We start from the raw sequence: 23,691 nt of genomic DNA, 5'->3' as shown, positions 1-23,691 counted from the left end.
GCCGTCGTCCCCCGCGCGGGCGTCTCGCCCGGTGGCAGGGCCGGCGGCCGAGGGGCGATGGGGGGCCGCGGGCCGCCGCCCTGCCGCGCGCTGCAGGTGCATGGGGCGCGGGGCGGCGGCCCCGGGGGGCGCAGGGCGGGGGCCGGGGCAGCCCGGCCCAGCAGCAATAAGGCCCTGAGCCCTGCCGCGGCGAGGGCGGCCACCTGCCCAGGGCATCCGGGTCGGGCGCCTCACTGTGACCCCCACTCCTGCTGGTCAGTAAATTCTCCAGAAAGCTCCAGCCTCAGCCTCTCTTTTCACCTCTGACCCGGTGCCCCTCAGGCCTCAGCCTGGCGCGACAGAGCAGATACAGAGACTGAGTCATCACATCAGATTTTATTAGGTTCTGCATAAAAAGGCCCCACCTCCAGTCATGGGGGAGCCGGGGCTCCTCTGGGTGCCCCCCCCCCGCTGGCCAGTGGGTCTCAGGCTTCAGAAATGCCCCCCCAGGCAAATTGGGGCCCTGGCCAGCACAGAGCCCCCCTCACCCGCTCTGGGGTGGAACTGCGCAAGGTCAGGCGCGGCCTTGCTGGTCCACCCGCGGCCAGGCCGCCCGACGGCAGGTCAGTCAGCCGTGGGGGCTCAGCGGGCACCTGGCCAGTGTGGGCACCTCCCGGGGCCTGGGGACCGGTGCCGCCCCAGCTGTGCACCGGGTGGGACTGCAGAGCCCACCACCCGCCAGCGACCAGGCGCCTCGGGGCTCCGTGGTGACGCGCCTGGCCCGGTGTCGGGGCCAAGTCTGCTCAGCCGTGCTCAGGCCGGGCACGGGCCGCCCTCAGGCCCGCCGCCGTCAGCCTTCAGCCACTGCATCTTCTGCCGGTGCTGCTGCACTGCATCCTGGACCCGGGCGTCCATCATGGCCTCGGTGAGGACCCCATCCTCAGAGGCGTAGGCCATGGCCTGGGCAGAGACAGAGCACTGAGGGGTGCCCGGCCTCGGGCTCGCCAAGCCCCAACCACCAGGCCACCGGCCCCCCATGAACCCATCTCCGGGGAAGACGCCTTCCACGCTCGAAGGCCTCCTGGGGACAGGGCGGGGCCCGCCCACAGGAGGGGCCCGGAAGCGCCTGTGCGCACAGGTGTCCTCACAGGTGGACGCCCCGCCCGCGGTGGCAACACAGCTGCACGGGAATAAACTGCTGGGGGTGAAAACTGTGCACTTCCACCCACGTCACCTCGAGTGGGAAGAAATTCCGCTCAGCGTCATCTCGAAAGGAATAAAATAGGGAAGAATTACTGAGCAGATAAAACACCTGGCCCCGGGAAACCACAGCGCGTCTCTGGAGAAAACAGACGAGAGAACCGGGAGACACAGGTGCGCTCGGAAGCCCGCGGGCTGCCGCGACGGCAGTGCCGGCCCCGCAGGTTCAGCGGGATCCGCCCACGCGCCCACGATGCTTCTCGCGGAAACACAGAAATGAACCTTGAAATTCGCACGGCCTCTGCGATGGCCCCAGCCCGCCCAACTCCCCTCGGAAGGGACAGAACTGCAGCTCTCGCGCCTCCCGACTGTAAAACCCACCCCCAAGGTGCAGTAACCAAAGCCGCGCGGCGCCGGCAGACAGGCTGGCACAGAAGCGCCCGGCAATGCCCTCGCGAGAGGGTCAGAGGGCTTCCGACAAGGTGCCCAGACCGCCCACTGGGGAAAGGACGGCCTCTCCCCCCGGCGGTGCCGGACGCCGTCCTGCTCGTGCGCGAGTCCAGGTGGACGCGACACCTCCGCGCGGGCCTCGCCGCAGGCACCGAAAGGGAAGCACACACGGACCCACCGGAGCGCGTCAAAGCCGGGGCACGGCCCGTCTCTGGGGCAGCCCCCATGGCGCAGGGCGGGGCTGGCGCCCGCTGAGACACCACACAGGAGACACACGGGGGCTCCTGGGACTGAAGTTTGGAAACCGGCTTCGCTGAGAAGCGGACAGAGGAGCCGAGGGGACCCGCCCCGCTCCGCACACCGGCCGGCGCGCGCGAGGGCGTGTCCCCACCACGAGGTGCTCCCGTGGGCCTCGCTGCGGGGAGATGAGGGAAACGGCAGAGTCTCCGTGGACACGACCACCCTCACGAAGCTGGACGCGCATGGCACGCCCCCCAGGCCCGGAGGGCCGCTGGGAGACCCGCCCCCAGGAGCGCAGCGGCTCGCCTCCCGGGAGGAGCCGGCCAGGCACGAGACAGACAGGCCTTGAGGCCGCCAGGCCGCGTGGACAAGTCAGTCGTGGAGGCCTCACCGCAAAAGGCCTTGGCCGCGAGGAGAACGTGAGCGTGGGGGCGCGTTCCATGGAGACAGACCCGGGCGGGGTGAGGACGTGGCAGCGTGGAGACGCTAAGCGTGGCTCCCGGACTCAGGCCCAACCAACACCAGCCCTGCCACAGCTGCACCAGGGGAGCGGGGAGCTCGCGCCCAGGCCAGACCCAGGCTAGCAGGGGGCCGGCCGGAGGTGGGGGTGCGCAGGGAGGAACACCTGGGTCAGGCCGGCCGGGCCGGGAGCAGGTACAAGCTGAGGACCAGACCCCAGGGAGGCAGCGTGGGCCCCGGCGCCCACCATCAGGGACCCGTCCCGCTGTCCACCAGGCTCGTGGCCGGCACCAGCACAGCGGGTCTCGGCAGAAGCACCCCCAGGCCGTGTCGGGGAGGAGCGTGGTCAGCCCACATGCCTCATGGGGCCCTGGTCCCTCCAGCTATGTGTGGAGACGGGCCCCTAAAGGAGGGGGCCGGATGATGGCGGCAGAGGACGGGGCAGACCCCGCAGGGCCAGTGTCATCCCAGCGACCGGGGCCACCAGCCTCCGGGACGCGTGAGGAGGGTGAAGGCAGGCAGGGGCTCGCCAGACCCCAGCTGGCATCCAGAGCTGCGTCCACACCCCGTAGGGGGGCCCACAGCCCCTTCCCTGGGAGGCCTGGACCAGAGAGTGGCAGAGAGGATACCCAGCTGGCCATGGGGGCTGCTGGGCACCAGGCACGCCCAGCCTGTGCTGGCAAAGGCATCCCGGTGCGCCTGGGCCTCGTCACGGCCGAGCCAGCATGTCCGCTGTGTGAACCAGGCGTCAGGGGACGCTGCCTAGCCCAGAGGCCCCTCCGCCGCCCCAGGGGCCCATCCTTCAGGCAGCCAGCAGGACAGCGCCTTCCAGGAGGTGCCCAGAGCCCCGCAGTCAGGGCCAGCCGCGCGCAGAGAGCACCAAGGGCAGGCTCGTTCGGCAGGGGTTGCCAGCCAGGAGGGAGAGACCGGTTCCCGCGGCCCCAGGCCTGCGGCTGGGGGTGCCCACAGAGGTGAGCTGCAGCCCAGAACTCCCTGCTCTGCGGGGCAGCTGGGCCAGGCCCAGGGCAGCGTCCCCGGGGCGCAGTCCCACTCACCTGCCACGCCACAGCCAACTGGGACAGCTCCCGGCCGGACATGCCCTCCGTCAGCCGCGCCACCTCGGAGCACTTCTGCCCATAGTCAAACTGGGCGAGCTTCAAGCGCCTGCAAGGGGGCCCCTGTGAGGCCAAGCCTGGTGCCCCCGCTACCCTGCCAGCCCCCCTCTTGGAGACCCACTGGCCGTGGGAAAGGGAGGGACGCGCCTGGAGGCCCCCAACACGTGGGACAGGCCCGCCGGCCCGGGAGGACCCACCCAACCACTGCCAGCCAGGCCGGGGGACCAGGCGCAGGCCTGGCTGCCACGTCCACAGGGCACGGAGGAGGGGTCAGGCGGGGGGACACAGGGAGGAGGTGACGGGTGACGCGCTTGCTCAGCATGGAGAGGGATTGGGGTCAGTGCAGCGAGGCATCCCCAGGGACGGGGGAAGTAGGCCGGGCTGCGGCGGAGCGAGACCAGGCGGCCCGGGCTCGGCGGGGCGGGAGGCCGAGGGGGGCTCGGGTGGGAGCCCGGCAGCCGGCCTGCGCGGACCCGCCGGCGCCACAGCCCCGGACACCCACCCTCATGCAGGGCACTGAGCGGGCGGCTGCAGGGGCGGGAGCCCGACGCTCACCCTGCGCCCTCCGTGGCCGGCTTGAGGACGTGCTTATCGAAGTACATCCTCACCAGGCGCTCCCGCTCCTCGTGCCGCGGCAGGGCGAAGCGCACCATCTCGTCGATGCGGTCGTTGATGGCCCAGTCAAACTGCTCGGGCTGGTTGCTGGCCAGGACGAGCATGAACCTGCGTGGAGGAAGGAGCTCAGGCCCGGCCCTGCCGCCATTTCGGCACAGCCCCGGCAGGCGGCTCACCCCGGTGGTGGGTGCGGCCCGTGGACCCCACAGCAGCCCCTACGCCCCGGCCCTGCTGGCAGCATTTAGGTCCGCGGGTGCCAGAGGTGGGGCGGGCCGGGGGTCTCCCCGCGCTGAGAGCCAGGCCAGGGGACCCAGCTGGGCCTCAGACCCGGAGGCCTCAGGCCCGGTGGGGGAGGGGAAGCCGGCTGGAGCAGCAGGTGAGGGGCGGGGCGCCGGAGGCTCCAAGCGTGTGCAAGGGCTGGACCCGGGCGCAGACACCCACTTGCTGCTGTGTTGGCCGGTCCGGTGCAGGAAGGCATTCAGGGTGGCCCGGAGGTCCTCGCTGATTTTCTCCTGCACAGAGCTGGGTCAGGCGGGCGGGGTGCGGCAGGGCGCACCTCCCCGAGCTAAAACGGAGCCCCGTGCAACCCCCGCCGGGAGCACCGCCTGCCATCCGTGCTCGGCGGCCACAGCCGCAAGGGCTCCCCAGGGCGGCCCGCTGGGCGGGGGCACTCACCGTGGCGCGCTTCCGGAGAAAGGCATCGGCCTCGTCCACGAAGAGCAGCAGGCTGCGGGGACGCGCAGTCAGGACTGGCCCTGGCCCGGGTGGCCTCCATGGGCATACCGGGCACAGGGCTCCCGCAGCAGATGGGGGGCAGCGAGGGGCCCTCCCCGGGGAGCGCGCCGGCCGCCCCAACGCTCACCCCCGCCGGCTGGTGCTGGCCCAGTCGAAGAGCTTGTGCATGGCGGTCACACCGTCCCGCCCCATGGGGGCCACGTCCCCGCCCGTCATGATGGCATAGTCCATGCCCGAGTGCAGTGCCAGTTTCTGCGTGGGAGGGCGAGGGGCTGTGGCCGTGCTCCCCCCACCCCGCGCCCCTCCCGCCCCCACCGGGCCACACCTTGGCGAACAGCGTCTTGCCGGTGCCCGGCGGCCCATACATCAGGATGTTCCTGTACAGGCTGCGGTTCCGGCGGGTGTTGCGCGTGGCGATCACGATGTCCCGCACTCGGGCCTCCAGGCTGGGCTGCGGGCAGGGCCAGCACCGTCAGGGCTGCCTGGATGGCGCCGCCGCCTGCCCGCTGAGCACATGCCCGCCCGCGCACTTACACTGAGCACAACGCCCTCCAGCGCGTCCTGGGGCTTGCTGAGCAGCCGTCTGCTGACCTGCGGGCGGGATCGTGGCCGTTGGCCGGAGTAACTTGCCTCGGCAGACAGCAGCAGGTGGGGGCAGCAGGGCGCCAGCCCAGGCACAGGCCGCCAGAGGCCACAGGCCCACGCGGCAGGCCCTAGGGGAGGGTCCAGGAAGCACGAGCAGCGCCCGTGTGTGGGGTAGGGACTGGCAGGGCGTGCAGGGCACCCCCCTGGGCTCGGGCCGCGCTACCTGCACCGGGTGCCGCAGAGCCTCCAGCAGCGTGATCCGCGAGGTCTCCCTCACCAGGGAGGGCTTCCCCAGCCGGGCCTCCAGGTAGCGCCCCGCGACAGATGTGGCATTCTTGGCGGAATAGACCCCGACGGCCAGCAGAGTCAGCCCGGCCACCTGTAGGGGCAGAGGGCGCAGGTGACGCCCGCCCCGGGGCCTGGCCACCCCCTCACCCCCTGCTTGGCCGACGTCAGAGAGCCACCAAAGGGGGCAAGTCCCGGAGACCCGGCGGGGACAGGGAGCTGTCGTGGAGCGCGAGACCCAGAGACGCAGAAGCCTCTAGAAACTGCGCCAACTCCTGAGGACGGAACCGAGCTCTCCCTACAAAACCAAAGGCTCGCCCGCCACAGGGGGGACTCAGGCCGAGCGGGGTTTCCAACCAGGAGCCAGCGCGGCGACAGAGGGCCCGGGGGGCTGCAGCCGAGGCACCTTTGCCCCGTGACCCCCGGCGGCCACAGCCCGGGGCCCAGAGCCAGGACGCAGCCCCGGGTGCATCTCCAGGCCTCCTGGGACTCCCCAAGGCCGCCGGGCACGGAGGCCGCGCCCACGCTTCCTGGAGGACAGAGGCGGGAGGCGGCGGACGCGAGGCAGGAAGCCCGGCCGGCGGGGAGGGGGGCCAGCCCGGGCCAGCCGGGTACCGTGGCTGTCACTCTGTCCCAGTCCGTCACGAAGGCGCGGAATCCTTCCCCAAACAGGGTGCCGGCCGTCCTGCGGGGAGAGCGGCAGCTGAGCAGGCGGGAGGGCCGAGCACGCGGCGGGCAGGTGCCGCCCTCAGGGCCGCGGGGCCCACCTGATGGATTCCAGGATGGTCTGGCGGTGCTCGGCGGCGCGCAGGCGGATCTGTTCCCGGATGATGTCGGCGTTCTCGCGGTCGGCCTTGGCGCGCGCGCGGGCCTCGGCCTCCACCCGCAGCATCTCGTTCTTGTGCCGCAGCTCCAGCTCCCGCTCCACCGTGGCTGCGGGAGGGGCGGCTCAGCCCTGGCCCGCCCGCCGGCTCTGCCCACCGCGGGCCGGCGTCCCCCCCAGCCCGGGCCCCCACCTCCACTCCAGAAGCCCCCGACCCGCCACCCGACCCCCGACCCGCCACCCGACCCCCGGCAGCCAGGGGAAGGCGGGGAGTGGAGCGGCGCGCACCTCGCCGCAGGGCCTCCTGCCGCTGCACCGACTCCTCCTGCTTCCGCAGGCTCTCCTCGGTGGTGAGTTGCTGGGGGCACAGGACAGGCGACCTCACCGCTGGGGACAGGGGACGGCTGTCGCGAGTGCGGCGCCTCCGCCACGCACAGCCCGCCGCCCCGCCCGCCGCCGCCGCTCACCTGCTGCCTCAGCTGGTCCTCGTAGCGCTGCCGGGCCAGCTTGTCCTGGTACTGGGCCCTCTGGGGAGTGGGAGCCCGTGAGCCACCGGCCGCCCGCGCCGCCCCCGCCCGCCGGGCCCCGCCCCCGCCCCCGCCGCGCTCACAGCCTGGTGCTGCCGCGTCTCCTCGCTCAGCGTCTTCCTCCGCTCCTCCGCCTGCACGCGGATCTGCTCGCTCTTCAGCTGCTCCACAGCGGCCTCGTACTCCTGCCCACACACGGCTGCTGTGGCCTCGAGGGGACCTGAGGCGCCTCCACGCCCCTGCCACCTTGACCCCCTCCCCGCTGGCCAAGGGCGGAGGCCGCACCTGGGCACCCAGGTGACCCCGCACGTGCCTCGCTCGCGGCTCACCTTGAGCTTGGACTGCTGCTCCAGCTGCAGCGTCTGCTCCTGCATCTGCGCTAGGCTCAGCGCCTCCTTGGCGTGCCCTGTGGGGACACGGCGGCCTGAGGACCCGCCGGGGCCCTCCCCCCGAGGTCCCAGCAACCGTTCTTGTCTCCTGTCCCCCGCAGAATGCTTGGCAGTGAGGTCTGTCCCCAGGGAACCGTCACCTTCCGGGGACTCCACCAGAAACACCGCCCCCGCCGTTAGGCGGATGAGGAGGGCAGCGAGGACGTCATTTGCAGCGGAGAGCCAGCCCACAGGCCGCTGCGTCCCTGGTGACCTCGCCCCTCGCACGGAGGCAGCGTGGTGAGGGGCGCTCGGCCAGGGGCAGGCCAGCTCCAGGCTGCGCCCGGCACGGACCACCTCGGGGGCTCACGCTTGCCACGCCTGGGGCTTCTGGGCAGAAACTGACTCTCAAGATCCCCTGTGGCCACCTGCCTGCCCCTCATGGGGCTCCTCCAGAGGGATGCAAGGCGCCCAGCCCAGCCCCCCTCCCCAGTGCACCCCGCTTTCTGAAAACTTTGGGGTCAACTATAGGCTCCGGAGCAACAGGCCCCACCTGCCTCCCCAGTTCAGCAGACATGGTGACTACCGCCTGGCCCCGGTCTGGGGATGTCCCCTTTGGGGTGAAGCCAGCACACCCTGGGCTTGGGAGAGTGGCGGCGGCTGGCAGGGGCCCCTTTGCAGAGGACCTGCAACGGGAAGGCCCTCCGGAGCCGGCAGCATGGGCCAAGCCTGGTCCTGCGGTCCCACGGCGGGGCTTTCCCTGGACGTCTGGTAGCCACTGCCCAGTCACAAGAGACCCGCCTGAGGGAGCGCCGCCAAGGCCCCAGGCCACCGGCGGGCTTCGGAAGCCACAGAGCCAGGGTTGAGACCAAGACCCCACAGCGGACAAGTCAAGGGGGCAGAGAGCACATGGCTCCCGCCTTGGCCCTCACCAGAGCAGCGGACGGGAAAGAGGTCGGCACAGGCCCACCCACTGCCTGCTGGCACAAGGGCACCCTTGCGAGCCCACCCTCTCCCCGCCTACCTGAGCAGAGCCCCAACCTTGGGACACAGTCTGCCCCCCGCCAGGCCTCTAGCACTAACAAGGGACCACTGGACAGGAGACCCTTTGGAAGAAAAGGTTTGAGGTAGGGAGGGGGTTGGAGCAGAACAGCACCCCTCCCCCTGGCCAGCAGCCAGGCCGGGCAGCGTCGGCACCAAGGGCAGACGCTGCACACCCTCTGCAGGAGGTGGCACTTGGGGACACAGCCAGGTCATGAGAGCAGAGATCAAGGCTCTGAGGACCGAGGTGGACAACATCTGGGCAGAAATTCTGGAGTGACCAGTGCAGGAGACCTGGGGTCAACTCGGAGGCACAGGTCAGGGGGACTCTGCCAGTCCCTCAGGCACATGGAGCCGGTGGTTAATCATCCAGGAACCCGCAGGCCCACGACACCCTGGGGTGGAGAGCTCCCGCTGAGACTGCACACGCAGGCTGCCCTGGGCCTGGGCCAGGCTCAACATCTCTGAGAGCCAGTCAGGTCCAGCGACCTTGGCCAGCAAGTCCAGGGAGCCCCAGGAAGGTGCGGAATTGAGCAAATGGTGCCTTCTTAAGCAGGAAGATGGCCCGGACCCGCTCCCCTCCAGGCCTGTTGGAAACACAACAATCTGCTTAGCAATTGTGGACAACTGTGTTCTCTCTGCCAGAGTTTAGATGGCAGAAAGGGAACCGGGGAGGAAAGGGAGGGCTGGTGTGGCCCATGGACCTGCTAGAGTCCCCACGTGGCTCCCGGTCCTCTGAAGGTGCAGGGTCCCAGGCTGGCGGGCATCAGCCAGGGACATACCATGGGGTCCACCTTGGATGGCTGACCCGGGTAGAGCTGGGGTTGGGTTTCAGGGGGAAAAGAGTGGTTTTGGGAGACACAAGGTCCGATCTGAACCAGGCAGTGCCATTCGGATACAGCAGGGCATACTTGCCCCGCTCCGGCATGAGATCAGGCAGGGCAGACTAGGCACGCTATCAGAGTTTCAATTTTGAACCCCGAGATGGTTTTGAAAATGCACCAGGTCTGAGCTCCCCCTGGCACCAACTAATTTCCAGCTTGCACCAGCGCCAAGTCTTGAAGACAGCTGGTTGGAAAATGGCCGTGGGAGGTGGGTGGGTGCCCTGGCAGAGAGCACAGCAAAGGCTGCTGGGGAAGGCCTGGGGACTTGACTCCACTCAGAAAGAGACCTTGGTCTGGCAGAGACATTGCTGAGGAGCACAGGTCGGCGGTGCCCTGGTCTGCGCTCCCCCGAGCACCAGCAGCAGGAGGTTGTCGTGCAGGACAGTGCCACCTTGCACAAGATGACCTGGACTACTGGACGCTGGTCTGGGTGAGACAACCAGCCACGCGCGGCCTCAGGAGCGTCTTCCCCAGGCTGTCGCCCCTCTGTCAGTAAACGCTGTGACTGCACCAAGGTCGAGGCGAGTGACGGGCTGGGGAGAGCAGGGGAAGCCGGCCCGTGACACCCCCCAACCTTTGCTCTCGGATCCTGACTCCCTCGGGGTCAGCAGGGTCACCGGGCGAGGCGACCTGCCGCCTGAGGACCGGGCCCCCTGCATGCTAACGCTGCCCAGCAGCAAGCCTGCTGCAGTCGGCCTGTAGCCGCGTCCCGGACCCCGCTCGTCACGCCACACAAGGGATCGGCCCGGCCACGCCCTCCAGGCTCCACGTGGGGGCGGCGGGAGGGACAGCGCAGCCCCGGCCGTCGCCGCGCCCGCCGCACGTGGCCGCGGGGCCCGAGCTCGCACGAGGCTGCGGCCAGGTCCCTCCAGAGCCGCGGACCCCGGCGCCGGGAGGGCCCGCCCGCCCGCACTCACGCGAGTGCTCCAGCTCGCGCGCCGCCTTGGCCGCGCGCTCCAGGCCCGTCGGGTCAAAGTTGCTCCATTTGTCCTTGGGCGCCGGCCGGTCCCCCGCGCCGCGCTCCCCGCCGCCCTCGGCCCCGGGCTGCGCGGGCGGCAGGGGCAGCGGCGGCCCCGCGCCCTCGCCCTTGGGGCCCTTGATGCCGAAGAGCCACGACATGGCCCCGCGCGCCGCCGCCGCCGCCGGGACCGAGCGAGCGTGGAGCGGCGGCTCGGAGCAGCCTCCACGCGCCGCCTGCCCGCGTCAGGGCCACTGCGCAGGCGCGCCGCACACCCCTTCCTCCGGGCGACGGAAGCGCGTCAGGGCCGCGGCCGCGCTCGCCCCGCGATTGGCGGGGGCCCGTGACGTCACCGGCTTCGTCGGCGCGGGCGCTTCGGGGGCGGGGCCCCGAGGTACGGGAAGCGGCCGCGGACAAGATTGGCGGGCGGGGCGCGCGCGGGCGCTGGGGGCGGCCGTCCCCCTCCCGCGGGCGCTCTGGGGGGCCCGGACGTGGCGGCGGCGGGGGAGGGTGCGGGCCGGGCGCGGCCGGCCCACGAGGTCCGCCCCGAGCGCGGGCGCAGGCCTCGCCAGCGGCCGCCCCAGGGGCGGGGGGCGCGGCGCGCCCCGGAACCCCGGCCCCAGACCGGCGGAGCGCGCTGCGCGGGCGGCTGCGCGGCGGCCCCGGACCCTGCCGGGTGGGGCCGGGCCCCTCGCGGAACCCGGCGTTCCAGGGGTCCGTCCCCCCGGACGCGGCGCCAGGGCGAGGCGCTGGGCGCGTCCTGCCTGGGGGCTTGTCCCCGCGCCCCGCCCGCGGCCGCCCGCCCGCCGCCCCTCGGCGCGAGGGCCCCTGCCACCCTCTGAAGACTCCGGAGTCCGGGACGGCCGGCCGCGCCGGCGTGGGTGCCCCGCGGGCCTGCAGGGGTGCGGTGCTGACCGGACTCCGCTGGCCCGGCCCCCACCCTGCCGGGTGCTGCTCTGCCTGGAGCCCCCCTGGGAGCCGGCCCGGCCGCCCCGTGGGTCCAGGAGCTGCCACCGGTACCCTGGACGCGCCGGGCCTGCTGCCGGGGACGCTGTGGTCCGGGGCCCCGGCCAGACACTGCTGCCCACAGCTCTCCCAAGGTTGTCCCCACAACTGGCGGCCACAGGGCCCTTCCTGCGGAGCTTGGCTGTGCTCTGGTGACGTCCTGTCCCGAGTGCACGAGGGCAGGTGGCGTTCCCATGCCTGGCGAGGAGACAGCCTAAGACCTCGCGGGACAGAGAACGGGGCTGCTCCCACTCGGGAGACCCCAGCCCCTTCCCTGCAAAGGCAGTGCCCACCTGCCTCTTGGATGCTAGGCACTGCCTGCCCAAGGACTGAGACCACAGGGCCGGGCCTCCTGTGCCCCTGCTGCCCAGCCTCGCCTCCAGGGGTGGATGTGCTGTCTCCCGTGGCACATGCTTGTGCCCATGGAAGTTGCAGAAATTTTCTCATCCCAGACAAAAAGTTGCTGCAGACGCACCACCGCTGCCCCTGAGCTTGTATTCTCAGGAATAGGCCCCCTCCCAGCAGAGGTGCTCTCCTGTCTGCCCAGGAGGCGAGGTTCCAGCCCCAGCCACCCTTGACCACCCATCAGGGCACAAGCTGGAGTCCGCAGTGGCCCAGGCTCCGCGGCCTGCCTAGGCCTTCCCAGCAGCCACCCTCCCTGCCTGTGCAGCCTCTCCAGGCACGGCCATTGCACCTGGGACCTGACCCCACTGAGCCCCGCCCCACCCCACTTAGGGGTCGGCCAGAGCTCCTTGGCCCTTAGTGCCATCATCACACAGGCCAGCCCGGGGCCCACGCATAGCCTGCCCCTGGCAGACACCAAACACCCCAAACTAGGAGCAGTGCAGGCCTCAGGTGCCTGCTCGGGCAGGTAATGCTGCCAGGGTCCAGGAGGTTGCAAGCTCTCCCTCCCCCAGCGCCACCCACCCCCACCCCACCAGTCCAGTAAGGACACTGACCATTTTCTCAGGGGCTCCTGGGACCACTCTGTCAACCTGCAGTGGCCAGAACAGAGTCCCCCACTTTCTGCCCCCAAGGCGTGGTCAGACGCGGCTGCAACCAGGAATGGCATCGCCAGCAGAGGGCGCTGCCCGGAGTTGGGCGCTGGCACAGGGTGGCCCGAGTCCTGGCCCTTCCAGCCGCAGCGCCCATGGCCCCACCACACTGTCCTCACTGGGAGGGAAGCAAAAGGAGGTGCCGGCTGGTTTACATCCGGTTTACTGCATTTTGAAGTTGGGGTGTTAGTGGGGAGAGGCAAGGCAAGCATCAGGCTGGCGCCTGGGGGCTCAAGGGGCAGCTGGCCCTCGGGTTCTGTCTGGTGACCAGCCCAGGAGAGTGAGCAGTGCCAGGAGGTGCTGCCAGTTACTGGGGTGAGCCCCCGGGAAGCATGCTGGACCACCCACCCAGAAGCAGGGCACTGCGTGTGCTGGCTGCAGACAAGCAGGTGCAGTGGCCGTTGCCCCGCGGCCCGGGTGCCAGGCTCTGGAGGGACACGCTCCCATTCCTCTTAAGAGACACGTCTGCATCCCAGAGGTCCTGAGCAGGAAGGGCCCACTGTCCTTGGCAAACACTGCCCCAGGCCAGCTGGACATCCCAGTGAACAGGCCCGCCTACCACCCAGCTGCTGGCCACACATCCTGCCTCCAGCACGCCTACCTGCCCTTTTCCAGACGCTGTCCTGCTCAGGAAGCCTCTGGGACCTGGCCAGAGCCACCCCCGCCCTCCCCCCTCCATCTTCTAGCGACACCCCGGGTCCCAGAGGCCGGCGGGCACCTAGAATGGTCTGGGGGGCCTAGCTGATGCTGCCCTGGCCACGCGAAGCCGGGGCTCCCCCAGGGGAGGTCTGGAGCCCGCACCCCCGCCCATCTTCCCGCTAAATCCCACCCTCGCGCCCTGGGTGGGGCGGCAGGCAGTGGTGCCAGAGCCTGAGCGGAGGGTCCAGCCGGGGAGTCAGGGTCGGGGGCTCTGCCCTGGAGGGTGCAGGCTGGGCGAGGAGCCCCCCCGGCCTGGGGGACAAGACTGGCGAGTCGTGCGGAGTCCCCGCAGGGCAAAGGCTGGGCGGGCCCCTCAGGGCGAAACCCTGGTTCCTGGACCCGCGCTGCTCCCACAGAGTCCGGGAGGCGGGAGCCCTTGGCGCGTGGCTCAGGGCCCTGGGCCCCTCGGTGGCAGCGGCACGAGCGGGGCACGGGTGCGCTGGCCTTCAGGCGTGCAGGCCTTGGCGGACATGGCGCGCTCGCGGCCGGAACGGAAGGCCGCCGTCACGGTCACCAGGTAGGCGGTGCCGGGCTCCAGCCCCTGCAGCGTGGTGCTGTTGTGGCCCGCGGGCACCTCCACGCGCTGCACCGCGCCCCCCGGCAGTGGCCCAAACTGCACGTGGTAGCCGCGCGCTGCGCCGGGGCCCAGCGCCGGGGCCCAGCTCACGCGGAGGCTGCGCGGCCGCACGTGGGAGAAGACGATGCGCTGGGGCCCGGCGTCGTCCGGCGCCTCCTCTGCGGGGAAACGCCCGTGAGCCGGAGCGGGCACCCTCGGCGGCCCCTGCCCTGTCCAGGCTCTGCCCCCCTGCCGCGCCCAGCTCACCTGGCAGTGTGCGCACCCGCAGGTGCTGCGGCCCGATAGGGCGCACGTTGGACTCGGGTACCAGCGCGGCCTCGTAGTCCGTGTCGGGCTCCAGGCCGGCCCAGGTCCACCCCGTGGCGTTTCCCAGCAGCTGCTGGCGCCGTCGGGCCCCCGGCTTTGTCCTGGACACCAGCTCCAACACGTAGTAGCCCTCATCAGCGGTTAGCAGGGGTGGCCAGGTCAGGCGAAAGGTGCTGGACGTGACCTCAGAGGCCCGCAGCTGCTGGGGCCGCACCGCATCTGCCGGGGAGCCGTGATCAAGGCCCAGCTGCCTCGGGGTCCCCCAGAACCCAAACTGGAGGAAGCCCCTGGCAGCCAGCTGGGGAACCAGGTGCCCCCGCCAGCCCCAGGGGCTAAATGACACCAAAGCTCAGGGGCGCAGCCCCCACCCCGAGCCGCAGCCGCTTCTCTGCCTGTCCAAGCCCCATAACTGCACGGCCACCTGCCCAGTATGGCCACCTGCCCAGTATGGCCTGAACAAGGCACCTCAGAGGCGCAGGCCCAGGGCGTGTGAGGGCTGAGGCCAGCAGTCCCCGGCCCGAGCAGCCAGCACAGGACCTGAGGTCAGCTGAACTCTGGACAGCAGAGGCCAAAGGGGACCAGGGCGCAGCGTAAAGACCTGCCGACAGGGGGCGCTGAGGGGCTGAGCCGGCGGTGAGCACCCAGCACCCCGGCCCAGCAGACAGGAGTCGCGGCGTGGGCCCCAGAGGCGTGACTCCTGAGCTTCTGGCCCCAGCTCTGCGTGTCCACTGGGGGACCGCGCAGAGGGTGAGCGAGAAGGGTCTTCTCAGGTAGCTCCGCCTGGCTCCCAGTGCCTGTGGGGGCCTGGCCCTCACCCCACACCCTCCTGACTCCAGGAGCCGCCCTCCTGCCCTGCAGCCTCTGCTTCCCCTCCGGGCTCAGCCACGGAAGGCCCAGAGGCCACCAGGGCCCAGCAGTCCCCTGCGGAGAGTCTCTGAAGGACCCTCTGCCTCTCCCACCCACGTCCAGCCCTCCCGAGGCAGGTGCAGGACCTGCCCACAGGCGGCAGGGGAGGCCGGGCGCAGGGGCTGCTGCAGGCCGCCTCTCTGCCCCTCCCCCAGGGCGGGGGGCCGGGAGAACATCAGGGCCGGGGTTGCCCAGTGGGGGCCCTCCCTGGCCATGCCTCCTGTCCAGAGAGCCCCACAACCTCAGCACAAGCCCCAGCCCGCCTTGGCCCCGTGGGGCCTACATGGACCTTGGCGCGTCCCTCTCCAGGCGTCCACACCTGAGGGGGGAGCCAGCCACACCCCACCAGGAAGCCCCCAGCCCATGCCAGCCCCCCACTGCCCGGGGCCTCTAGCGCTGGGTGGGCCTGTGACCAAGAGGTCCCCAGGGTGCACCCAGGGCCCCTAGTCCATCCACCGCAGCCCGCCAGTGCAGCCCATCAGGGCGGGGGCAGGGCGGGGCGGGGCGGGGCGGGTCCCTGCCCACCTACCCAGGACGGCGCCCCGCAGCTCCTGGGCGATGAGGGCCAGGTCGTCCACATCCACGAAGCGCAGGTGGCTCTCGGTGGGGGCTGAGGCGGCAGCCGTCAGCTCCAGGAGGTTGCCGCGGCCGGTGCTGACGATGAAGACTGTGACGCCCAGGTCCTTCAGCTCCTGCATGGGGGGCCCCACGGGGTCGCTGGAGCCGCCGTCGGTCACCCACAGCAGCACCTTGGGCACCCCCGGCCGGGCACCCGCCGCCTCAGAAAACAGCTGCTCCTTGGCGTAGGCCAGCGCCAGGCCTGTGTTGGTGTCGCCCATGCGCTGGGCCGCAGCTCGGACAGCCTCCTGGACGGCGGGGCCCGAGCCGTGCCGGCCGAAGGGGAACTCGGTGTGCGGCTGGCTGCCCACGTGCACCAGGCTGGCGCGGAGGGCCCCGGGGCCCAGGGGCAGCAGGGCCGCCAGCTCCCCAACAAACTCCCGGACTCGGGAGAACTCGTAGTGGGACACGCTGGCTGAGCTGTCCAGCAGGAACATCAGGTCCCCCTGGGGGGCCGGTGCCGGGGGCCCTGGGGAGAGGGAGGGTTCAGCCTCGGGAGGCGACCCCGCGACAGGGACGCCCAGGCCAGACCTGGGCCTGAGCTTTCCCTGGGTGGGCGCTGGGCCTCATGCAGCGGCCTGAGGGTGTGCTCAGCCCCTGGGGGCGGGGGGGGGGGGGCCTGATCCAGCGCCGCTCCTGCGGGCATGCTGCCAGGGAACCAGGCTGCAGGCCGGCCCGGCCTCCGGGGAGGAAGCCGGAGGGGCGCAGATGGGTGGCAAAGGGTGCGGGTGGAGGTGAGGGATGGGGAGACAGAGCACTGGCCCCCCACGGCGCAGGGCAGGCAGGGGCTGGGACCCCACTTACAGGTGGGGTCACCCCTCCCCTGGCCTCCATCCTCCGCCCCCCTGGACCAGGGTGCAGCAGCCTGAGGCCCAGCGGGGGGCTGCGCCAGCCCTTCCTCCCCGGACCAGGGTGAAGCGCCCCCCCACTGGGGCCCCTCGGTCCTGGCCCCGGCCCCGCCGCCCCCTTCGCTAAGGGCCATTCCAAGCAGAGGGAACCCAAGGTGGGGGCCGCCCCCCCGTCCCGTCTGGACCCCCGGAGACGCGGCCGCCGCGCCCGGGCCCGCCTCCTGGGGCACCTGGGCGGCCGCCACAGGCAGGTGCCCCGGCCGCGGCAGCCTCCCCGCCGGCAGCGCGCGTGGAGGGGCCGGAGGAGCCGGGGCGCCCCGCACTCACCGCGCTCCGCCAGCGCCAGCGCCAGCCGCAGGCTCAGGGCCAGGCCGAGCGCCGAGCAGGGCAGCAGCATCGCGCGCGACGGGACGGGCGCTCGCTCTCGGCCGGCCGCTGGCTCCGCGGGCAGGGCGCGCCCCGGCCCGGCCCGGCCCGCCCCGGCCCGGCCCCGCCCCGCCCCGCGCGCCCCCAGGCCCGCCCCGCGCGCGCGCAGCGCCGGCTGGAGAGGTGCGCGCGCGGGGGGCCGGCGCGAGACCCGCCCCGCGGCCCTCGGTAGCCCCTCCGCGCGCGCCGCCCGCGACCCCCGGCCGGGAGGCCCTGGCCAGGCCCGGAGGAGCGAGCCCGGGGCTGCGAGGGCTCGGGGGTGACACCGAGAACCAAGGCCCGGCCGGCCCGGCCTCCCCTCGCCGCGGGGCTGGGGCGGGTCGGCTGTCGGGGGCTGGGACTGACCCGACCCGCGGCCCCGGGCCAAGCAGGGAAGGAGCGGGGCCGGGGAGGGACCGAGCTGGACATTCGGGAAGCGGCTCGGGGGACACAGCCCCGCCCACCTGAGCCGGGGAAAAGGAGGCCGCGGGGCAGGGCCGGGCCCAGGAGGAGGGTCCCCCGCGGCCCCCTGGCTGTTTCCGTCCAGCGAGCCCGGGGCCTGCGAGCCGGGCAGGCGGCAGCGGAGGGGCTGGGCTGCAGGGGTGCTCCTGGGCACGCAGCCCCCAGGGTATGTCCTTGGGGGCAGAAGCACCCCAGGGCCTAAGGCGCCTCCCTCGGCTGCCCTCCTGGGGGGGTCACCGCCGGAGCGCTCTCTTCCGCTCACTCTCTTCAGCTCTGGGCCCCGGGGCAAGCTGGGGGGTCTCTGGCAGGATGTCCCTCCCTTCCCACTCTCCCCAGGAGGGCGCATAGCAGCCTGCGGATGGGACTCAAGGGTTTTCCTTCCTCCCTTCCTGGCAGGTGAGAGCCTCCGACTCTGCCTAAAAAGGAAGAGGCTCAACTGGCTGCGCCGAGTTGCTGGGGCGGGAACAAGCCAGGACTGCGTCCCCACCGCCCCCCTGCCGGGAATCTTGGCAGTGTCGGTGCTGGCGCCTTGCCACAGACCTCAGGCCTCTGCCGGGACCAGAGGCGGCCTGGTGCTTCCTCCTGGGCCCCGGGACCAGGGTGTGCGGCCAGAGGGGCCCTGCCGGCCCGGCCGCGGCCCCAGCTGGACCCCGTGGGGCAGGCAGCACCTGCAGGTGGCCGCTGGGCCACCCGGGGCTGGGGAGCCCGGGGCTGGGGAACATGCCACCCGCCCCGCGCAGGTGCGTCCAGGCTCCTCCGAGTCTCACAGCACCACTGGCGGGGGCTGAGGCGGAGCAGCCGTGCCCAGCTGGTCCCCAGCTCCTGCCCACGGCACACCTCTGCTGCCAGGCTGACGGGGGAGTTTCCGCCCCTGCTGGAAAAAGTGAGCAGGTCTTCTTGGCGCTGACTCAGTCCTCGAGGAAGCAGCCGCCTCCCCAGTCTCTCCATCAGGCCCCAGGGCAGGGAGGGCAGGGCTGCCCCGGCCCCTGCCAGCTCCGGCCTCAGCCAGCTGCCGGGCTCCAGCTGCTACCGCCCCAGTCCGCCCAGCTGACGCAGGCCCTGCTCCATGCAGGCACCTATCACCCCCAGCGCCTCTTCCTGCGCCTGCACCCCACCCCTGCTGTCCCCACCCCAGGGGCAGATGTGGGCAGAGGTCCCCGGGGAGCAGAGCGGGTCAGGCAGGGCGGAGGGGCCGGGCCGACCTGGGGCGGCCACCAGAGGAAGCACGCGCGTCACGGCCCAGAAACAACCTCTCTGAAGACGCGCCGGCTGGGGCGAGGGGCCGAGGCCAGCACGCAGCAGGCCTGGCCCGGCCCTCTCCCTCCCGCCGGTCCCATGGCTCTGGAGCCAGGAGGAAGCAGCAGCTGGTGTGGCCCTGCCCCTTGGTCCGGGCCCATCTGGGAGGCCCCTGGGCCACCCCCGCTGCGGGGCCCCCACAGGCAGGTGGAGCGGTTCCGGGAAGCTGGACTCGGCCCGGCCCGGCCCGGCCCACGGCCCAGCCCAGCCCACGGCCCAGCCCCCGCTGGCCGAGCCCTCCACACAGCCCGGCTTCTGCAGAGAAGAAGGGCTTTTTGTCTCCGCAGGCCGGGGTGGCGATGACCTCAGGGAAAAGGGCAATCGGGCCTCGGCCCCCCACCCAGCCCCCCGCGAGGGCTCCTCCTCCGCGCACGGCATGTGCTGCTCCGGCTCCCGAAGTCAGTCGCTGCGCACATGGGGCTGGGGGGGCCAGGAAGCGGGTGCGCCTGCCAGGCCTGGGGTTCCCCCGCCCCACCCCACAGCAGGCAGAGGGCAGAGGGCAGAGGCGGACACGGGCAGGACCTGGAGGGCCCCATGCCCCACCCCGCATTCTTGCAGACCGACCTGCCTGTTTGTGGTCGGGACGTGCTGGGGCCTGAGGACCCATCCTGGGGTCTAGAGCCCCACAGCCTCCTCCCAGCCACCCAGGACCCAGGCCCGCCCCTGGGGCCCCAGCACTCACCCCTCCTGGTCCCTGGCCGGCACCAGCTGGCGGGCAGGGGAGACACCTGCGTGTGCTGGGGACACAGGCCGAGCTGAGCCCCGTCCCCGGGTGGCGGGCCGGAGGGGGGCCAGGCAGTGGGGTTGCCAAGCTGTGGCCCCCTTATTGCCCAGGGAGAGAGGGGCCTGCAGACCGGGCGGGGGGGGGGGGAGGGCAGGAAGGCTGGGTGGCCAGAGGGCGGGGAGTGCCCAGCCCCTGGGGTGCAGGGCAGGTGCCTGGGGGCAGAGAGGGCAGGGTTGGCTGCAGAGACTTTATGGGGAGGGCAGGCATATGCCTGGGGGGCCAGGGTGGGGGCTGAGGCAGGCCCCCCCAAAACCCCATGGCAGGGCTGGGCTGCAGAGAGGAAGGCGGGGCCTGGGGCTTCTGGTTCTCAGCTATGCGGGTGGTTCCCTCTGCTGGAAGTTTCTGGGGTAGGAGGTGACCACTGTGTGGCCCAGCGCTGGCGGAGTCCGGGCAGGCTGGAATGGGGAGGAGATCAGGGACAGAGGGTCGGTGCGGCACCTCGGGGGCTCCTCAGAGCTGGGGGCCCAGGATGGGAGGCGCTGCCTGCTTCCACCCAGCCCCCACACCCGCTCATGTGCAGCCCAGCACCCTCTGACCAGACCACATACTTCGGTGGGCAGGGGTCACGCCTGGGCACAGGTGAGGGCAGAGCTGACCGAGTCCCTGGGCCTCCCCAGCTGCTCACGTAGGCTGAGGGTCAACCTGCAGACGCCTGAGCTCCCCGATGCCTGTGAGTGGATTCGCCAGGAGCCAGGCTGGGCTGGTGCCCACACCGCGGGGTGAGGATGAGCCCCCGGCCCAGGGCAAGAGGGGCCTGGCGGTGGAGCTGGGGCGCAGGGGCCGGGCGGGGCCGCAGGGCACCAGCATGGCGGGGTCCGCTGACCCACCCAGCAGCTCAGCGCGTCCGCACCCACGCGGGCGTCGGGGGGCGGCAGAAGCCACGAGGACAGGGGCGGCCATCAGACCTTGAGCAGAGGAAGGGGCCGTGCCAGGCCGCAGTTGAGAAACTCTCAAGGGAGGGGAGCAGAGGCGCCAGGGAGGGGGGCCAAGGGCCTGCACTCCATGCTGGGCAGAGGGCCAGAGGGGAGACCTGGGGTCCAGCAGGTCCTTCCAGGCAGGAGAGAGGCTGACTGAAGCGCCGGGCGGGGGGTGGTGGGCCAGGGCCTGCCCAGAGGCACAGGAGGACCCCCAGGACGGAAGAGAGCCAGCCCCGGACCGCCCCACCCCAGCCTCAGTCGTTGCCGCGCTTTCTGCGGCCGGCGCTGCCACCAGCAGGCTCCCACCTTGGGGTCTATTCCCCTTCCCGGCCTCCCTGGCGGCTGGTGCCCTAAAAGCAGATCCCAGCCCCCGTGGCCCCCCAGCCCCGCTGGTGTGTCTTGATGAGTGGCGCGCAGGTAGAGCCTGGCCAGGCTGGGGAGCAGGGCCGCCCCGAGGGCCGCCCCCCGCCCCCACCAGGCGCAGCTGTTGCGATGGCTGGGCCAGGCCGCCCTCAGGGGCCCTGGCCTGGACAGGCCGGCGGGCTGGACCCGGGAGGCGGCCGGTGCATGATGGGAGGGCATTGGAGCCTGTGGACGAGGGCTGGAGAGCCCCGGGACCCCGTGCCCCAGCCCAGCCCCAGCCCCAGCCCCGGAATGACCCCCCGCTCAGGCAGCCTGGCCAGCAGACACCTTCCGGCCCTTTCCTTTCGGCCATAGCCAGATTCTTTTTTTTTTTTTTAAAGACATATTTATGCACACAAGAGCTGGGGTGCAGGCCAGAGGGGCAGGGGTGAGAGATTCCCCAGAGACAGAGTGGGGAGCAGAACCGGTGGATCCACTGGGACACGCGGCTGAGGGGAGCAGCGGGGCGACGGGAGGGTCTGCCGCGCCCTGTGGGCAGCTCCCTGGCCCGGGATCGGACTGGCGCTGCAGAGGCTGCGGGCAGCCTGACGGTGCTGAGACGGACCCCTGCGCCCCAGGGAGGCCCCAGGGCCGGAGCTGCACCAGTCACCACGGACGCCCATTTTTACTGTGCTGCGGGGCTCACAGGGCAGCCCGCACCTCCAAGGCTCTCCTGGCGCGGGCGGCGCGGGTTCACCTCACCCAGAGGCGCTGCGAGCCGAAGCCCAGGGCGGTGACGGGAGGCGAGCGGGACTCAGAGGCCCCTGAAGGGCCAGGGAGCCACGGAGGCCGACTGGGCGCGGCCAGCCCCAGCCCCGGCTCCCCAGGGGCGCAGCCCGCTCTCCACAGGCTGAGCCGGCAGACACTCAGCAAGGGCCAAGGCTGTGACGGGCTGGGGGGCAGCGGAAGCAGCCGGGAAGAGACCCCGGGACTGAGACAGCTGAACTGTTGGGGGGCAGGAGGGACAGGGGCGCGCCGGCGCCGGGTGGCCCAGGAGGCAGAGGGCGGCCCAGGCAGGGAGGCGAGGGCGAGGGCGCGGGGGGCGGCCAGCCCCGCAGCCTCCGGGTGAGGCGGCGCTGGGCGAAAGGGGGGGCAGGCAGAGGCTCCCCAGGGGACCGTGCAGGGGCCGCAGGCGGGAGCGGGAGGACGCGGGCAGCGGGACCCTGCGGGCCGGGGCTCGCGCGGCTTGTCCCCGCAGACGCAGACGCGCGGAGGGCCGGGCCACCCAGCCCCGGCGCAGCGGCCGGCAGCGGCCTCGAGGGCCTGTCCCGGGGGGCGCCGAGGCCGAGCCCTGACCCGGGCGCGCGGGACGCGGCGTCCGGCCCGGCCGGCGGCCAAGCGCGGGTTTCCCGCAAGTCTGGCCGCGCGGCGCTCCCCGGAGGGCCGCGCCGGGCCGGGGCCGGGGGCGGGGCAGCCTTCCTCTGACCCTGCGGCCACGCTCCCCGGGGACCCCACTTCTCGGCGTCCGCCAGGAAGGGGCGCGGCGGGGGGGGGGGGGTCCCCAGCGGGGTCCAGCGCCACCTCGCGGCCACTCGGCGCACTGCGGAGGCGCCGAGGTCCGCGGCCCCCGCCCGGGCCTGGACGCGGCCCCCGCCCTACGGGGTCGCCTGACGGGGGCCACGGCCGCGGGCGCAGCCCAGGGCCCCGGGGGCGCGGGCCTCAGGGCCCTCGGCGAGGCCGCGGGGGTCACACCCAGGCACAGAGCGGCTCCGCCCCGTCCGGGCCGCTGGCCTCCGCGGGGCGGCGGAGTCCGGGGGTCCACGTGGGGAGGGGCAGCAGCCGGCGGAGGCGCCGGGCCAGGCGGGCGCGGGCGGCCGAGGCCAGCACGAGCAGCGGAGGCAGCGCCAGGAAGCCGGACACGATGAGAGCCGCGGAGCCGCGGTCCGACAGCACCGCGCGGCAGGCGGGGCGCGGCGCGGGGTGGACCTGGGGGCGGGGCGTAGGTCAGGGGGCGGGGCCCGGGCAGAAGCGGGGGCGGGGCGCCGGGTGGACCTGGGGCGGGGCGTAGGTCAGGGGGCGGGGCCGGGGCAGTCGGGGGGCGCGGCGCCGGGTGGACCTGGGGCGGGGCGTAGGTCAGGGGGCGGGGCCCGGGCAGAAGCGGGGGCGGGGCGCCGGGTGGACCTGGGGCGGGGCGTAGGTCAGGGGGCGGGGCCGGGGCAGTCGGGGGGCGCGGCGCCGGGTGGACCTGGGGCGGGGCGTAGGTCAGGGGGCGGGGGCCGGGTAGAAGCGGGGGCGGGGCGCCGGGTGGACCTGGGGCGGGGCGTAGGTCAGGGGGCGGGGGCCGGGTAGAAGCGGGGGCGGGGCGCCGGGTGGACCTGGGGCGGGGCGTAGGTCAGGGGGCGGGGCCGGGGCAGTCGGGGGGCGCGGCGCCGGGTGGACCTGGGGCGGGGCGTAGGTCAGGGGGCGGGGGCCGGGTAGAAGCGGGGGCGGGGCGCCGGGTGGACCTGGGGCGGGGCGTAGGTCAGGGGGCGGGGGCCGGGTAGAAGCGGGGGCGGGGCGCCGGGTGGACCTGGGGGCGGGGCGTAGGTCAGGGGGCGGGGCCGGGGCAGTCGCGGGGCGCGGCGTCGGGTGGACCTGGGGGCGGGGCGTAGGTCAGGGGGCGGGGGCCGGGTAGAAGCGGGGGCGGGGCGCGGGTGGACCTGGGGGGCGGGGCGTAGTTCAGGGGGCGGGGCCCGGGCAGTCGCGGGGGGGGCACGGGGTGCACCTGGGGGCGGGGCGTAGGTCAGGGGGCGGGGCCCGGGCAGACGCGGGGGCGGGGCGCCGAGTGGACCTGGGGGCGGGGCGTAGGTCAGGGGGCGGGGGCCGGGTAGAAGCGGGGGCGGGGCGCGGGTGGACCTGGGGGGCGGGGCGTAGGTCAGGGGCGGGGCCCGGGCAGACGCGGGGGCGGGGCGCCGAGTGGACCTGGGGGCGGGGCGTAGGTCAGGGGCGGGGCGTCCGGTCAGGAGGGGCGGGGCGCCGCGGGGGTGGGGCGGGGTCTGAGCTGGGGCACCTGCCCCCCGCCCCCCCCCCCCGTGTGGGGCGGGGCGGTGGGAGAGCTGGGCTGAGGCGGTGGGAGCGCAGTGGTCCGGGTAGGCGTCCCTTCGCGCAAGCCCCCCCTCCGCTCCTGACCCTCCTATGTTGGCCTCTGACTTGAACCCCTACCGGTGG

General features: G+C 72.9%; 2 protein-coding genes across 3 annotated transcripts; both read right to left on the bottom strand.

The window, feature by feature from the left end:
- Nucleotides 1-463: 463 nt before the first annotated feature.
- Nucleotides 464-10,425, bottom strand: LOC311177344 (ATPase family AAA domain-containing protein 3; the record flags this gene model as incomplete). 2 transcript variants are annotated; one of them, XM_084243292.1, is made up of 16 exons in its annotated part: nucleotides 464-939; nucleotides 3,384-3,492; nucleotides 3,999-4,166; nucleotides 4,500-4,570; nucleotides 4,734-4,785; nucleotides 4,921-5,045; nucleotides 5,119-5,244; nucleotides 5,328-5,384; nucleotides 5,602-5,757; nucleotides 6,279-6,348; nucleotides 6,431-6,596; nucleotides 6,775-6,844; nucleotides 6,954-7,013; nucleotides 7,097-7,198; nucleotides 7,343-7,419; nucleotides 10,224-10,425. In XM_084243292.1, the coding sequence occupies 16 exons, from the start codon at nucleotides 10,423-10,425 to the stop codon at nucleotides 793-795; spliced, it is 1,758 nt and encodes a 585-aa protein (XP_084099418.1). In that variant the 3' UTR covers nucleotides 464-792. The 2 variants fall into 2 exon arrangements, with proteins under 2 accessions (XP_084099418.1, XP_084099417.1); XM_084243291.1 differs by having other exon boundaries at nucleotides 7,097-7,419.
- A 2,051-nt stretch (nucleotides 10,426-12,476) lies between these two features.
- Nucleotides 12,477-16,147, bottom strand: VWA1 (von Willebrand factor A domain containing 1). Its single transcript, XM_084242706.1, has 3 exons — nucleotides 15,342-16,147; nucleotides 13,847-14,125; nucleotides 12,477-13,758 (listed from the first exon to the last, which is right to left on the bottom strand). Exons 1-3 carry the CDS (start codon nucleotides 15,865-15,867, stop codon nucleotides 13,412-13,414), a joined length of 1,152 nt encoding a protein of 383 aa, XP_084098832.1. The 5' UTR covers nucleotides 15,868-16,147; the 3' UTR covers nucleotides 12,477-13,411.
- Between the last annotated feature and the right edge of the window lie 7,544 nt (nucleotides 16,148-23,691).

This window comes from Talpa europaea (genome assembly GCF_964194135.1).
Source record: "Talpa europaea genome assembly, chromosome: 9".
NCBI classification, from domain to species: domain Eukaryota; kingdom Metazoa; phylum Chordata; class Mammalia; order Eulipotyphla; family Talpidae; genus Talpa; species Talpa europaea.
This window is presented reverse-complemented; position numbering and strand designations above follow the sequence as displayed.

What these genes read in the sequence shown, in the direction of transcription:
- VWA1 (XM_084242706.1), bottom strand. Translation starts at nt 15,867, where the DNA reads ATGTTCCTGCTGGACAGCTCAGCCAGCGTGTCCCACTACGAGTTCTCC. An exon ending in GCTGCGGGGCGCCGTCCTGG is followed by an intron (nt 14,126 to 15,341) that starts GTAGGTGGGCAG and finishes GCTCCCCGGCAG; the next exon opens with ATGCGGTGCGGCCCCAGCAG. An exon ending in GCGGGTGCGCACACTGCCAG is followed by an intron (nt 13,759 to 13,846) that starts GTGAGCTGGGCG and finishes GTTTCCCCGCAG; the next exon opens with AGGAGGCGCCGGACGACGCC.